The sequence below is a fragment of the Apaloderma vittatum genome, unplaced genomic scaffold, assembly GCF_000703405.1.
Source record: "Apaloderma vittatum isolate BGI_N311 unplaced genomic scaffold, ASM70340v1 scaffold2983, whole genome shotgun sequence".
NCBI lineage: Eukaryota > Metazoa > Chordata > Aves > Trogoniformes > Trogonidae > Apaloderma > Apaloderma vittatum.
In genome coordinates, this window is record NW_009709614.1 from 2115 (window position 1) to 18224 (window position 16110).

Here is a 16110-nt window from a genome sequence, read left to right on the forward strand (position 1 = left end):
ATGACCAAAGGACAGTAAATTCTTTTAATTCTGTACAAATTCCAATAAAAACCCATGAAATGTTCCATTTTCTTGAGTTTAATTGGAGCTTTATTACTTAAGCTGTGACTTCACAGTCTTCACCTTCAGTGATTTGCAAAGAGCAGGCATACAAGAAAGGTTACAACACTTAATGGAAGGGATTCTCTACTGAACATGAGGGAATGGGGCAATATGAAGGCAGAAGAAATGGGAGCGCCAATTTGTTCTAAAATCCCATGTGAGGACACCTGGAAAAGGCTGATTACTTGAAAGAAATCAAGAAATTTAGGAAGCAGAACCTGGGATTTAAGTGAGCTGGAACCAGAAAGAGACAAACACCAATGGCAAAATGCAAATAAACCAAGCAGAGTAAATCCAGACAGAACCCAAACAGTAACAGAGGCTGAATGAATAAATAAAAGGTCCCTAGGATTAAACCAGATTTCTGCTGCCACTCAGCTTCTTCAACAGATATATAAAGCTGTAACTGACTGTGGCATGGTGGCTTCAGCCTCTGCTCCCCTGAAGCCACTGTCCAACCAGGTAGAAAAATAAAGGTCTAATTCACTGGAAATTCTTTCTTTACAAAACTAATGGAATAGGGTTTGTTTTTATGCTTCTGCGTCAACTTCCGATTTATCTCCAACTCCATTCTGCTCATCTTTCATTTCTGCATCTTCAGTGCGGCTGGTTTGAAGAGCAGCAGCTGACTAAATAGAGAAAAAAAAATACATTCCTTTGTTAAACAAAATTGCTAGCATTTGCAAACAGTATCACAAACATTACTGGATTCTTATGACTAGGATACCTGGTCTCCCTGCAAGTAAGCATCCCTTGGGAAATAAGCATCCTTTGTTTTACAGTTCCACGTTCCATCAATCCCCTTTCACATAAAACCACATCAATTTGAAGCCAGCCAGATGGCTTCCAGAAAAAAGGGTGTAAACACATGCACATTCTGAAGATCATTTACCCATTGATAAGAATGAACCAAACCAACAGCATCACCCTGGGCTGTATCAGCAACTGTGGCCAGCAGGACCAGGGAAATGACTGTCCCCCTGTACTTGGCACTGGTGACACCGCGCCTCAAATCTTGTGTTCAGTTTTGGGCCCCTCACAACAAGACACACATTGAGGTGCTGGAATGTGTCCAGAGAAGAGCAATGAAGCTGGCGAAGGGACTAGAGAACAAGTCCTGTGAGGAGAGGCTGAGGGAACTGGGGTTGTTTAGCCTGGAGAAAAGGAGGCTGAGGGGAGACTTGTCAATCTCTTCAACTACCTGGAAGGAGGTTGTAGTGAGGTGGGGGTCAGTCTCTTCTGCCACGTAACAAGAGGAGACGGCCTCAAGTTGCACCAAGGGAGGTTTAGACTGGACATTAGGAAAAACTTCTTCACTGAAAGGTTTGTCAAGCACTAGAGCATGTTGCCCAGGGAAGCAGTTGAGTCATCAGCCCCAGAAGTTATTTAAAAGACGCATAAAATGTGGCATTTAGGGACATGGTTTAGTGGTGGACTTGGCAGTGCTAGGGTAATAGTTGAACTATTATGATCTTAAGGGTCTTTTCAAAACTGTATTATTCTACAACTCTGCAAGTTGATTCTATCCAAATTAGATGGGAAAACTGGAACTCAAGTGTCACATCTTTGCAGTATTCCAAACAGTCTGCAGTGCAAAGACTGTGAGTCTGCGTTTTGCCAAGAACGCGACTCGACCAACTGTCTTGCCTTCAGAACTGCACTTTGAAGAACACAAAGCTAGCCCGTTCATACTTTTAGCGGGTATAGTTTGTTTCAGCAATTCACTCTCCCCCTCTGAACAGCCAATCTTGCCATGTCCCATACCTAGTGGAGAAAGCCAGATTCCCAGCAGCTGGGCTAGCTGCCGGGAATCTGTACAGCAGAGCCTGACAGCTGGCAATTAAAACCTGTAATTTCAGAAGCAATGATGCCCAACAATGAAATAATCCTACTTCAGTTGCTCCATCTTTATCTTTCTGAGATTTTTTATTAAGTCTAAGGTACTGCATGACTTTACATGGAAATGTCTAAAAAGACAAAGGACTTTCTGCAAGGCTCCAATATGCAAAGACTGTTGACATCAGGCTGCTTTAGCCAGATACATCACTACACAGTCCATGACACTTTCCTTGCAGGATCAGTGGGGAATGTCTCCATGAGAAGCCAAAACAAATCTATAGAACTACTGCTGCGCTTTGAAGACAAAAAAACCCACAAAACAAAACCCACAACAAAAAAGCCACAAACAAAACAGCTTGCCCTCCCCAACCATCTAGGTTAGGGGTGATTACGCCATGCTTCCTAAAGGACTACTTTGGCAGAGAAAGAGATGAAGAATAAATATCCTATTGTCTCTGGGAGATAAGTCAATTTCCTATATAACTAATTGTGAAACTTCGGGGAAGAAGCAGAAAAAGAAAGGTTTGCTTCATGTAGGAAATTGTCAGCTGACAGTCTGAGATGGCTGAATTGTCAAGATATACTCATCTGAGGACAGTGGGTACCTGGACACTCACTGACACAGCTGACCACAGGAAACCAACGTACCAATATCTGACAATTTTTTAGATTCTCCACGCATATTCTGGAAAGGTGGACACATGATCTGTAAAAATAACCTCACAAGATGCAAGCTTCTGCATTCCCCAACGTTACTGAGAAAATTCAAGTTTGGTGTAAATCCCAGGTTTGTCTTAGAAGTTACAGGTTTACCTAGTCCTTCTGGACCATCCGACTTAAGTAAATCAAACAGAACATCTTCTTAGGCTCACGAGTAACACCGAGTGTTTCTTGCTATAACAATGTTTCTTGTTGTAACAATGGCAATATTTAAATACAGGTTAACTGAACTACTATTTTACTAAAATTCTAATGAAAGCTTACTAGTGAAACTATCCATACAGTAGAATGACTCTTTCTGACAGTCTAAATTCTGACACTCATAATCAATCTGTGACATCTGAGATGGAGAGCATCAACCACATTTTAATGTCTCCATAAGAAGCAAGATGGTGCTTAGAACCACCTGTACAACAGACATAAGGTCTCAGTAGATGGGCCACCGAGGCACCAGAACAGACTGTTCCTTAGAATGATCAGTTGAAGGAGAACCAGTGCTTTTTTGAGTTCTTGAGCTTCATGTTTGCATCTCATCATGTCAATTGCTTTCTGATTAACATTGGTCTCTTGCACAATCAGTCGAAAGAAGTAAAAACATTCTGTAGGATGCTTGGTACTTGCTAGTTGTCTTATTCAAACATGATGGCCTAATCATTCCGTTGGCTATTTCCATCTCTCCCTCCACCGAGGAAACCACTTGAGTGTTCTCCCATTATCTATACAAAGAAGCAAGCCAAACACTATTCCTTGTCTAACACGTGAACACCACTTCTTGTAGTCTTCTGGAGTAGTGTTACTTACCTTTAAGTCTTTGTCTGCAAGCCTTTGGAACATGTTGGCATACATCTTTTTCTCTTTCTCATGCTGCTCCCGTATTTTTTGCTGACAAGTTACCAGTTGCACCTTAGCAGCTTTGTTACTTGGATAAAGTTGTATTACTTTCTGGAAATCTCCCCGGGCCAATTCAAAGTCATTGGCAGCCAAGTGCGCTTCTCCACGCCGAAAGAGGCCTTTTTCATTGTTGCTATCCAATTCGAGTGCCTGCATTGAAAACCAAACCAAAACCACATTCAAGAACAGTTTGGGTTTTTTGTTTTGTTTGGGTTTTTTTTAATAATATGCAATCAGAATACCAGAGACTGCTTGAAACTCTAACTTTTGACACAGATTTATGAGTTTTGTCAGTGCTTACTAATAAGGTGAGCTGAATCCAGCAGAAATAAGTACAGAGTAGTATTATTAAATACAGGTTAACTGAACTACTATTTACTAAAATTCTAATGAAAGCTTACTATATAGTAGTATTCCAGCTTTTCGAAGGACCTTTGCTGACATAAATACTTTCACTGCATCTCAGTACTTCTGATTTCTAAATACTTGAATATTGTCAACGTAGCAGCAAATTAGTAAAAGATATTCAAAGGACAGTAATTATGAAAATAACTTGGATATTTTTACATTGTGTACTCAGTGCTACCCAACTGCCAGCTGGTAAGAAAGGCTAAACAGCACATGGCCTGGTATCCCTCAAATTGTTAAAGCAAGAAATAAGCTGCACAAGCAATCTGACAGTTTAAGAACGAACTCTTACTACCTTGTTACAGTTCTCCAAGGCCTGGGAGTACTCCTTCAGTTTGAGATGGCACATAGCTAGATTAAGGTGGGCAGCAAGCCTTAAGCTTTTGGCTTTCGTATTCTCCTCATCGGAGAGTCCTGATTCATGTTCCAGCCATGACACAATCTTCTTATACTGTAATGCTGCCTGTTTGTATTTCCCCTCCTGTAAACAAGGCAGTTCAATTATCACACAGCTCATCACAGTAACTTTTATCTCCCTCTTGCACCTTCTGCTTACTTTGAGCAACAGATCTGAAAATAATAATTCAATCAGAAAATGATGTCTATAATAAAAAATATACTTCTTCTGAAAGCCATTTCTGGATAGGATTAGAAAAGCTTTACAAATAATACCTACTGGTTCCCTCACTAAAGCCAGGGGTATAGGCTAGCGCTCTCAACTTTCACTTTATATTCAACTTTTGATACAAAACAAGAAAGATGAGTTATTTTCAATACAGCGTAACTGTTGCTGTGTCATGAAGATAATGAGAAAGTCTGTCTTCAGCTGGTCAAATTGTTAGAAACAGCTTCTCCACAAGTCTCTACCCAAGTGAATATTGTTAATTCACAACACTATCCCACAGCAGAAAAAACCTTGCTACTATTTAATCTATGCCCCAAAGTTATCTGTAGGTGCAGCTAACAACTCTTGACAGAGAGAATCAACTCACTGCAGAGTTCTTTGGGTATTCCAACTCTCAGGCTTGCTTTCTTTCTTAAGACACCATCCCCTTCAGTCCTCCCTGCAAAATGTTACTTGAACACTACTCTGAAGTGACAGAAGCTGTATTCATCATTAAGACTAAGAAATGCTACTATTACCTCAGGACTGTAACTTACCTTGAAGTACTGAGTGCCTCGCTCCTTCACAATGCCGCTTTGTTCCAGCTTCTCGTCTGTGTTCATTTCCCAAGACTCCTTAGCCTACCCAAACACAAAAACTTCAAGTCAATGATACAGCTTCTAGGGAAACTACCCCACTATCCTGCTTCCCAGTAACAGTATGGTAGAGATAGTTTTTGCAAAGGACTTGTTATAGACAAGTCCATGAGGATCCTCCTGCCAAGCCATAGGGTTCAGACTGGACCTCTCTGCTTTCTAAACATCCTCATGGAGAGGACTTTAGGTGTGGCTGGATCCAGCCTTAGCCCCCAGCTGTAAAGAACAGTTCTGCCACAGAGCTGGTTTATTTCAGCTCGAGCTAGGACCCTCCGAGAGGGACCCCAATCAAAGAAATCCCTGGACAAGTCCTTTACAATCCAAGTTCACCTGCCCTCACGCAATAGTTCAGTCCAATAGTAATATTTGGGTCTGGGGTCTTCTTCTTCCTCATTGGATCTTTACTTTCTCTCCAGGTATGCATTCTTTTCTTTATCTTGAGGATGCAGTTTCTGTTGATCTTTCTCAATCAGCACAGGTTTCTGGGCCTTTCTTCAACTTAAGCTAATCAGTATGTCGGTAAAAATCCACAGTCTGAGCCTAAGGCCTCAGTAAATCTGGCCACTCACCCTAAACAGTGTCACTCATAAGACAAAACAAATTGTGATTCATTATGATTTCAAGCAATCCCACTACCAATTCTAATATTCCACAAGTAAGCTATTTTAACGTCCAACAGGACTAGCAATGGAAACGGGGCTAGAGTAGAAGAAACACTTGACAGCAACAGACAGGGTTACAGTAAGAACAAGAACAATCTCAGCCAAGAGCTCCCAGTGGGTGATCATCTCTGGCAACGGTGGCTTCCTCATTTCAGACCAAAGTTCAAGGATTCCGTTGTTCTTGTTTAAGCCACAGTATCGCTTCTTTCACCACCTCCCCATCTCCTGGGAACTTCATCTCTCATTCTTACCTTTTCAAAGTTTTTGAGTTTCACTTCATACTGTAGCTCTGCATCTGGAGGGATCTGAAACTTCTCCTTCCCAGCACTTCCAAAACCATAGCTGTAAGATTGGGAGTGTGGTGGGAGAGGAAAAGAAACTTAAGTTCTGTAACTACCCAGCCACTCATATTTGCCATAAAAGAAGCTGGAGACAAAAATCTCATGCAAATCTGGGATGCCTATACAGCATTATTATGGGACATAAAGGCTTGAAGAATTCTCCATATTACTCTAAAATTAGCAAGCACAAGGTAGCAGAAAGCTGGAGAAACCTGGGGTTTAGTTAATCTCTAGATTACAACCACCTCTTTTTTTTTTTTTTTTTTTTTTTTACATGAACAAAAAGCAAGTTCTCTTCATAAAGGAGAAAAAGCCCAGACTTTCCAGTTATACACATCTTGCTTTATATTCAAGGTCTGAGACTGAGTACTTCCTTCACTGCACTTGTATTTTAGTACTATTCTCAGAAAGGCCAAGACAACAAAAAATACAGAGATTAAGTCAACAACTGTGCACTTAACATACTGCCAACCAGGTGATAAGCAGTAAATGTCTACAGAAACGTTCTAAACTGCAGCTCCAGTAAAAACCTTCATAATTAGCAGGAAAACTCTCAAGATCAGATACAGAATCATAGAATCATCAGGGTTGGAAAGGACCTTAAAGATCATCTAGTTCCACCCCTTCCCGCCATGGGCAGGGACATCCCCCACTAGATCAGATCTCTTTGGTTTTCTTCTCCCATCAGGTTCAGCTCCAGTCTTAAAAAAAATAAGAACTGCAATTAAATTTTGATGGAAACAATCAGTGCAAACTTCTCTTGTTTCATGTGTGTTATTTGTAAACAGAAAATTCTACTTACACTTAAACAGTCTTGTTTAAGGTTATAACACTGGGCAGTCATACATCTGTTAGCTGTTCTTATTGCCAGAGAGTTCGCATAATGGTCCAATTAATTTGTCTTGTATCTTATAGGAATCTTGAAGGTCTTTTTTCAAAAGGCTTTCAGAATACCGGTGAATGTTTTCTACTGACAAAGGATTTCTGATACTCTACTAAGTACACACCTAAGGACTAGCTATCTGATCACACTGGGCTGCTCAGAAAGCTCACCAGCTCTTTTCCTGTTCTGAAGCTGTTCTTTAGGTATCTTTATATGCATGGCTGTACAGCAAGTACTGTTAAGAGGGCCCACAAAAATATAAGAGAGAAACAATATTTTTTTTAATATTGAGATCAACACTATAGAGACTTAAGTAAATGTCTTCTAGAGTGCTACTACTTCACAACCAATTGGGAAAGCAATCTTAGCTTCATACTTCTCATGTATCAACCTTTTGGGGCTGATCAGATTTTTAGTACAGCACTGAAAAAAGCTGAAAAGCCTAACAAAATACACTTCATTCTTGCCAGAAGCTTAGTATAAGCCCTTCAAGTACCAAAACATCAGAAACAGCATACCTGGGTTTTAGGTAAAATACAGATTCCTCCGATTTCTCCATTCTTTGAATTGCTTTCTCCAGACCATGAGGGAGATCATAGTTGTCACCTTCTCCGATCTCAAACCGCAGTTCCCGCCTGTCAAAAACACGATCTCCATATCGGCCTTCAAACTGGACTGGTAGCAAAAAACAGAATAAACCAGAGAAAAAAATCAGAATATGTCTATGTGTGGTAAGGGGCACATACTACAGGTAATATCAGGAATGATAAAGCCTTCTCCTAAATCACCTTTTTTGTTGGCTACTGGCAGCAAACAGAACTGCTGCTTAACTCTTTTCTTGTTCATCCATTTTAATTTTTTTTGCACTTCAACCACACATGCCAGAACTACTTCGTCTCCTGCTCCTCAGTAAATGGAAATACTTTATTAGACACATCTACTTTTGTGATTAGATAAGGACTTCATCAGATCCAGTACCTCTGGAGAACACAGTTGCTGCTGAAGAAATGTAAACCTCGCTAAAAATAAGAGAATGAAAGCTTACTCTAGGTTAAGTTACTTAGTAAAGGAAAGAGAAGCCACATACTGCTCTCTCAGGACAAGGAGTTTGGAAAAAAGGTTAGTAGATTGGAAAAAAGGTTCTGCCCTCCCACATGATAGATGTATTTACTATTTGTGAAACATACTTACTTTCTACAAGCGCTCCCTCGTTGGGCTTAGAGTGGCCTTCCCCTTTTTTACGGATTCTTCGGATGATGCCACCATCTTCATCATCAGTGAGATCCTCCCCCTTGAACTCAAAAAGCTCTATCTGTGGAGGGAAGAAAAGCCTTGCATTTATTCTCATGACAGCAGTTCAGTTACCCACAGAATTTGTTCTCTGAAGATCTTTGAAACAGTAACTGTTCAGGAAGCTACTATCTTAGTTAATGTCCTGTAAGACGTTAGATAGCCAAGGCTATGAAGATGCTATATTCAATAGATACTGGATGGAAACCTACAGAAGAGTTTCATATTATATTCAGGCCTTTACGGCTTTTTTTACTACATCAATCTTGGTCTCCAGAAGTATAAATTAGATTTTTTAATTGAAACGATTGTGACTGTGGCTTCTGAGTAAAGCTTACATGAGCCATAATGCTTAAGGGACTACTGCAAAAAGATTCCACTGGCTTCTTTAATAGTATTTTTACTCATGTCTGCAGACAGAAGTACAGACAGGGGGTTTTGGGCTTGAGGTTTTGTTTGGAGTTTTTTGGGTTTTTTTTAATATGAGGGAAGATACCTTTAGAACACAGTAAGCCAGGAAGACTTTTATCTCAGCTGCCACTTTCCAGTGCTACCAAACTGATCAACAGTTGTCACACCCTCTTAGTTTACAGTGAAGTAGAATCACCAGTACTGTCACTGCATCCACAGGCCCGGGAGGTTTGTAAGTAATGCAAGGACAAAAGCAGCAAGAAAATTGAATGTAGAGATGCAATCCTTATCCTTAGCTCCTCATTATACCCTTGATTCTATCTATGGTCAAATTCAACTTGAAAGTACTTGGAATGAGTCCAAACTAATTCCAAATGGTCGTCCTGCAATATTAAAATAAATTCAAGAGTATCTTTTCAGACTTCAGCTATTCCCTTGTGTTTCTTCATCCTCCTACTCTTGTGCCACAGGACAATAATTTCAAAACTTCTGTGTCATTCTCCCTTGCATGCCTTAGCAGGGTTAGTGTTCTCTTTTTACTCGTTACGTTTTCCTCTCTAATCTTTCTTTATCATTGTGTATTGTGGGATCATTTCAGAGAAAAAGTATTTCCAGAAGAATGATAGAACAACCAGACCATGATCTGGCCCATCTTTAATCTAAATATGTTGCTGCAACAAATTGTTTAGAGTTTTTAAGAGCTGGTCTTAATGTAGGAGATAGCTAACCAGCCGGAATCTTGACATGATCTTCCAAGTCTAATGCAAAACACAGTTTAAAGTGGGAGTACCATGTAAGACAGAAATAGTCTGGTCAGAATTTGTTGTTGCTGCTATGAAATTAAGAAAAAACCCAACCTTTAGCTATTCTATGTTTGAGTAAAAATAGCACAAAAGAGCAAGCCAATATAATTAGCATTACTTAGACTAAATACCTTTTTTTTTTAAAAAAAAAAGTTCAGACTTAATGCTGTGGACGTTCAGGAGAATGGACTTAAGAAACCCAGAGAGAACTGAGTATTCACCAGCAAAAACAGTACTTTTACCTTTTGTCTTTTCATGGATACCTAATAAAAAAATATTCTTTTTCTCTTCAGTCTGAAACAAGCTAAGTCATTCCAGAATATCCCACTGATGAACATACAGGCTTCCATTTTGGGTTTTTTGGTTGGTTGGTTGGTTTTCTTAACCTGAATAACAGTATTCCATGTAAGAACCTATTTATTCACATTGCTCAGCAAAAGCAATCATGACAAAGGAAAAAAACTTTCTAACAATCAAACTAAACCATAAGACGTCCATTATTTCAGCTCATAACCAAATGCTGACATAGTGATCATGCAGCTACAAAACCTTTCAGCATAACTTTGAGGGTCTTTTTTAAGGTAACGCATAAAAAAAAATTTCTATAGTGACAGCACTTGCAAAGGAATTATGCTGAAGTTATTTTACATAATTAAAAAAAGACAGAAGCAAGACTAAAGAAAATAGAAACTTCAATGCAATTTTAAGTGCACTAGGGTCATACTAGTCAGAAAACACTCGTATCTCTTAAAACTTTGGAAAACTTTCTGGACCTAAGTTCCACTCCGCTCTCCCAAATTTATGACACAACCAGCACTTATTTGTTGTAGACAGTCATCTGCAGGCTGCTTTGTTAGGGAAGCACAAAATCATGATACGCAGCTTCAGCGCTTTTCTTTCTCCCTTTCTACCTGTAACATTACCACTCAGGCAGGCATTAGGGGATATAAACACTACTATTACCTTCTTACTCTCTTTCTTAATAGGTGGTCATTATTTCCATTAAAATCTAAGTAAGTTTTCAATCCCTACTCCATGAGCCATTTTTACCTGTTCTCAGATACTAGATAATTCCATCTTAAGAGTAATCATCAGAATTTAAAACTTTCCTTGTATCCCCAACGTAGGAGTCCATTCTATTGATTAAGTCCTTTATAAAAAAGTATTTTCAAAAATCACACTTAAAAATTGAGTCTATCTGCTTTCCCTTGGGTGTAGTTATTTTAAGTCTCTTATTGTAAAAGTGAACTGTTTCAACAATAAGCAAACTATATCCTCCCAAAATACTGTTGAGACTGTTTGACAGAGCATGCTCCAGGAACAGCTTTAGTATTGCCCTCTGTAAAAAAAAAAAAAAAAAAATCAAACACAAGTCACAGCATTCAGAGCAACCGCTCTCACTACTGAAATGATGCACAAGAGAGCTGCTGTTTCCACTCCCTTTTGGGAAAGCAGGGGGTGGAAGATGCCTTGAAGATCAATAGGAAACACATTCTGTCCTCTGCTGGTGAGGTATTTCTTAAAAATACCCATGCTAGCTGGCTCCATGCTCTCCAAGATGTACAGCTCACCCAGACACGAAAGTCAGTCTGCTGAATCTGTCACAGGGTCCCAGTGTGTACAAATTACTTTCTATGATGGTACAATTGATCAGAGTGGTCTGGATCAACAGACAGACTTTGGTAATCAACAAGCAACCTGAATCCAAATTGTTCTTATGGTGCTTTAAGGCTTATTAAAATATTCAGCTCTACAGGAAACAAAAGTCATGGTTACAGTGCTGTTTAAATACATTTTATATTCTAGTACTTTATATGGGGTAATTATGTTAATATTGCACAGAAAGTACAAAAAAAGTATGAAAAAATGTATTACTGAGGACATTAACTGCCCTTTCTGTTGTTGAAAACTTTGTAAGGTTTAACAGAATTTTGAGTCCTATGAGGTGGAAAGAGGATTAAGGATTTCATTTTTTCAACTACTACAGATTTTGCCATGGAGACAGTCTGCCAACCTGCACACTCCTATGGTAATTCGTTCCTTAACATTAAAATTAAAACTATGAACCCTAGAAAACATTCACGTATTTTTAAAGGTCCAAAATAAGGGAACCTGAGCCACTGCACATCAACAGAGGCCAAACTAGAACTCTATGGTTTACCCACACTACTCTAACTGACCGTATTTTTCTCTAGGAAACCTAACATTCCTGTTTTGTAAGGATATTACATCATACATTTTCTACAGTGAAATATTATTTTTATTTTTCATGTGTACAGTTTTAGCGACTGCTTCTCACTTACCTCAAAAATCAGTGTAGCGTTTGGAGGTATCTTTGGGGGGCTCCCAGCTGAGCCATAGGCATATTCTGGTCTACATGTAATCTGACAGATTTCACCAACCTTCATAGTTGCCACAGCAATGTCCCATGCTTTGATCACTTCACCTATACAAGTCAAATTTCAATCACATGATTGTTAAGCATGCATGGAAAGCATCATGAGCTGTGAAACTGAGCATCATAACTTTTAGCATAGAAAAGCTAAAACAGAGCAGAAATTCTGAAAGACTTGTGCTCGTTCCGATTCTTGCACATCAGTTTTAACCCTAATCAAATTATAAAGTTACCTGGGGACCTCAATTTGGCTAAATTTTTTCATTCTAGTGTAGTGATTGTCTTCCTCCCGTTCTTTCCTACCCTTAGAGAATACAAGTAATCTGAATACAGACACAGTCTGAAATGCTTGGCACAATCTCAAGTGCAAGGAAACAACAATAAACTCTTCAAAGAGAAGGTCTTAGGGTGAGAGATTGCCTGCTCATATTTTGAAAACAATCCAAAGCAACAGCCTTTCACTCTGTACTTTATCAGTTGGCAAAGAGCAGTACAAGTGGTAACTAAAAGTTACATGTACTTGTAACAGAAAGGGGAAGGAAAGTACAAGAAGGAGTATTCATTCTGAAGCCAAAAGTGAAGAGAAGCTGGGATCTCAAGAAACAAGATCTTGTCTCTAACTCAAGTTCTCCTATTTACTGCTACTTTCAACGCAATCAAGCAGTCCTTCTATTAGTCTTGTATTAACAGGTACACTTCACATCATCTCCAATTTCAGTACACTGCAGAATTTATCTACCAAATGAAAAAGCACATACGGAACTGCCAGGGAAAGCTCAGACTGAGTAACATGATTTGCCAGAACAAAAATTAAGGCTTTTGATAACGAAGGGATGCACCACTTCAAGATTCATTACTTGGGTAAATTTGGGAATTCAGGGAAAAAGGGAGTATGTTTCCTCACCCTGCAAGTGACAACTGCCCCTGGGCACCCTGTCCCAGCATATGGTCACGATTAAATACTCTTAAATTTGAGTCTTTGCCAAAGACAATCCACAATCAACAAAATGTGCATTCTGGCTATTTAACTACCTTTACCACTATACCTCAGGGCAAATTTGCTCTCCTGGAGAATTCTTCAGCAGGCCTCATCCAGGGGCTACAGTTTTCTCATTCAGAAAAATAGCAAAACCATTCTGATTTCACCATTCTACAAGAATAAATCTTAAGCTTTGAAAACAAGTTTAAGTAACAATATTAACATGCAAAGGAGGCACAATGCAATGAAATCCATTTCAATTATTACCTAAACTGATCAATACCAAACACATGATATTACCTTTCCCCAAGTCAAATGAAAATTTGTCTCTCCTGTCCAGACTGGAGTCAAATTTTGTGCCATCAAGAAGCCATCCTGTGTAATGGACTGTCACTTTATCACCTATCATTGGAGACTCTGTTCCAGTGCCTTCTCTCTTGACAACCTGAGAAAAACAGCAAGCAACATTAAGATGATGAAAACCGAGTTTGCCTATTGCACATTAATTCCATTTTCTTAGAGACAAGTATTATCACCTTCAGTAGAAAAAGGATATGCAGGTTTACTTCAGTTACCCAAAAATGGACTGACTGTTCTCTCTACAAATTAGCAGTGTTTGCAAATACAGGAACCTCAAGATGGCTCTGCTGTGATATGAGAACTTAAGTGGCAACAGTTGGCACCAGCTCACAGGCCTCTGCATCTATAGTTAGCAATGTCACCTACCTTTCCTCAACAAGATTTTAAATGTTCTTGAAATTTAATCAGGTAGAGCATTAGGCAGAGGGTTTTTTGCTTTATTCAAGTACTTTCCTCACTACCACTCTATCATCATCCCTGAGTTCAGTGTTCGAGGTAAAGCACTTAAACAAGAAAATGAGCTGGTTCTTTCCATGCAAGGTCTATTCTAATATGTAATATCAGATTACCTGAGTTAAACCAGACAGTTTAACAAAGGCTAACAGAATGTCACCCTAATGCAGGTTAGTTCTAGCAGCCAACACAGTAACACTTTGGAATTATTATATTGTATCAGTTTTGTCTCCCAACAACTCTGACATGGACTGCTAGCACCCAAATTTCACGTAGAGCTGCAAAGATTTTATTTTCTTCTCAAGATGTTCCCTAGCCTAGCTAGGAAGACCAGTATCAACTAAATCTAAACTATACAAAAGCAAGACTGGCCGGTTTCTGGTGTTCATTTGAAATGCTTATAGAGAATAATACTGGCGTATCTTACAGGGCATGGATACGAAGCCTTGCCCATAACACGATTCTTTAAGTTCAAATCTGAGTTTTCTCCAATACAGACAGAAAACATCTAGCTCTGTGCCAAAGCTCTGCACTACTTTAGCTAGGAAAAAGGGAAACAATCGAGGACCCTATTTGCTTGCATTTATAGAGACCTGTAAAACATACTGCTCTTACAAGACAAATAAACATCTATCCAAGGCCAGTTATACAGAAGTGTACTTCCATTAGAGAAAAGCTATAAAAATGCCATGCTTCTATACTAATCATGCTTTTCACTGAAGGAAGCAGACCCTTGCAAGTCTCTTTCCCAAATGTCAACTTCTTGCAACCAACCACTGTCAATCTCCTACTTTGCCTCCCACCATCCCTGCAACTGACATGCAACCTCCACCTGATGCAATGTGGACAGCTTCTGGCAGACTCTTAACAAGCTGAAAGCACCTCACTGGATGCATTTAAAAATGAGAAACAAACAAACTCCCAAGCTAAACAAAATAACAACTATGTGCTTGCTCAGTTCAAGCGAGGGGGCATCCACAACTTCTCTGGACAATTTATTCCGAAGTCTTGCCACTAAACTACCTCATGCTTAGATATATGTAAAAAAAGTGGATCCAAATACGTGTTTCTAAAGCAGCCAATCTGAACTCCCTTCGAAATAACAACTGCATTTAACAGAAATTTACTAAACTTTTGCACATGGTACATTATCCAACATTAAAGTAAGGAACACCTGATTTTCAGTATTTACACAGTATTATTCTTTAGCATTTAAAGGTCTCTTTCAGCCGAACACATTCTATGATTCTCTGATTTATTTCATTTTCAAGAAACTCAAGTTTCACTTTTTTCATGTACTCAGTATGGCACCCCTAATTTCCATAAGGTTTACATTTTCCTCTCAAATGGAGAAACCTGATTTTTCTGTTCCTCTTGTGACTGCAAATATGTCTATTTCTAAACTTAAATACTTACACTAAAAATAGCACAAGCACATTCAGCAATACCGGATAAAAACCTCTGGATACTATTTTGATACAAAGCTAATGAACAAATTGAAAAAAACAAACCCACCCCTCCTTAAATCAGTGCACTAATAGCAGCACAAAATTTGTGCAGGTGAGTTGAGAGTCTGACCTTTGATTTCAATGGGTTTATTCTGCATTCCAGCAATTACTAGAAAAATAAAACCCATGAAGGCTGGAATTCATGACCTCTACAGTCTTTTGCCTTATCAGTTCATAATCTCACCTTTTCTGAGGTTTTCACAACCTCAGTTCTTCTGCCAGTATTTTCTCCTCGCCTTCTTTATAAAATAAAAAAAATAAATAATATAACTTGCTGTTTCTCTGTCAGTGAAAGGTGGGTAGTGCATGGAATAGGCAGATACTCACTGCCTTTTAGGAAATTCAGGGATCTGAAGTGCAGGAGACCCACAGACAGTTTCCTGGTCAGCCATGTAGATGAGAACTCTTAACTTGATAACACGCTATGCGCAAAAACCAGTAACTCTCACCAAAACATGTTAGCAGGAAACATGGGAGAACAGAATATGGGAGCCAGCCACACATCTTGAATCTGGCCCCTGATATCCCTGCCTCTATGACAAATCCAGAATTTAAAGCCAGAAGGCTGGTTAAACTCAGGATCTTTGCTGTGGTGCTGCTTTCTTCTCCTTAACACGGTAACTTGGAAATTTCACCGCAACTAAAAAATGCTTCTAGTGATCGGTTCGGAGACACTAAGAGAAGTTTCTAGAGATATGGAAATAAGAGGTATCTATCTGACAGAGGAAGTTAGTGCAACTCCCCCTCACGGTATAAATTCTGCTACCCTTATCAACTGACTTCCCAGCACAACCAGGAGAAGCCA

At 39.2% G+C, this 16110-nt stretch overlaps 1 protein-coding gene across 1 annotated transcript; it reads right to left on the reverse strand.

Annotated features, from left to right (window-relative positions):
• Window positions 1-289: 289 nt before the first annotated feature.
• FKBP4 (FK506 binding protein 4, 59kDa) lies at window positions 290-13429 on the reverse strand. Its single transcript, XM_009866979.1, has 9 exons — window positions 13285-13429; window positions 11914-12056; window positions 8298-8418; window positions 7625-7781; window positions 6134-6224; window positions 5122-5205; window positions 4256-4441; window positions 3463-3702; window positions 290-731 (listed from the first exon to the last, which is right to left on the reverse strand). Exons 1-9 carry the CDS (start codon window positions 13391-13393, stop codon window positions 633-635), a joined length of 1230 nt encoding a protein of 409 aa, XP_009865281.1. The 5' UTR covers window positions 13394-13429; the 3' UTR covers window positions 290-632.
• Between the last annotated feature and the right edge of the window lie 2681 nt (window positions 13430-16110).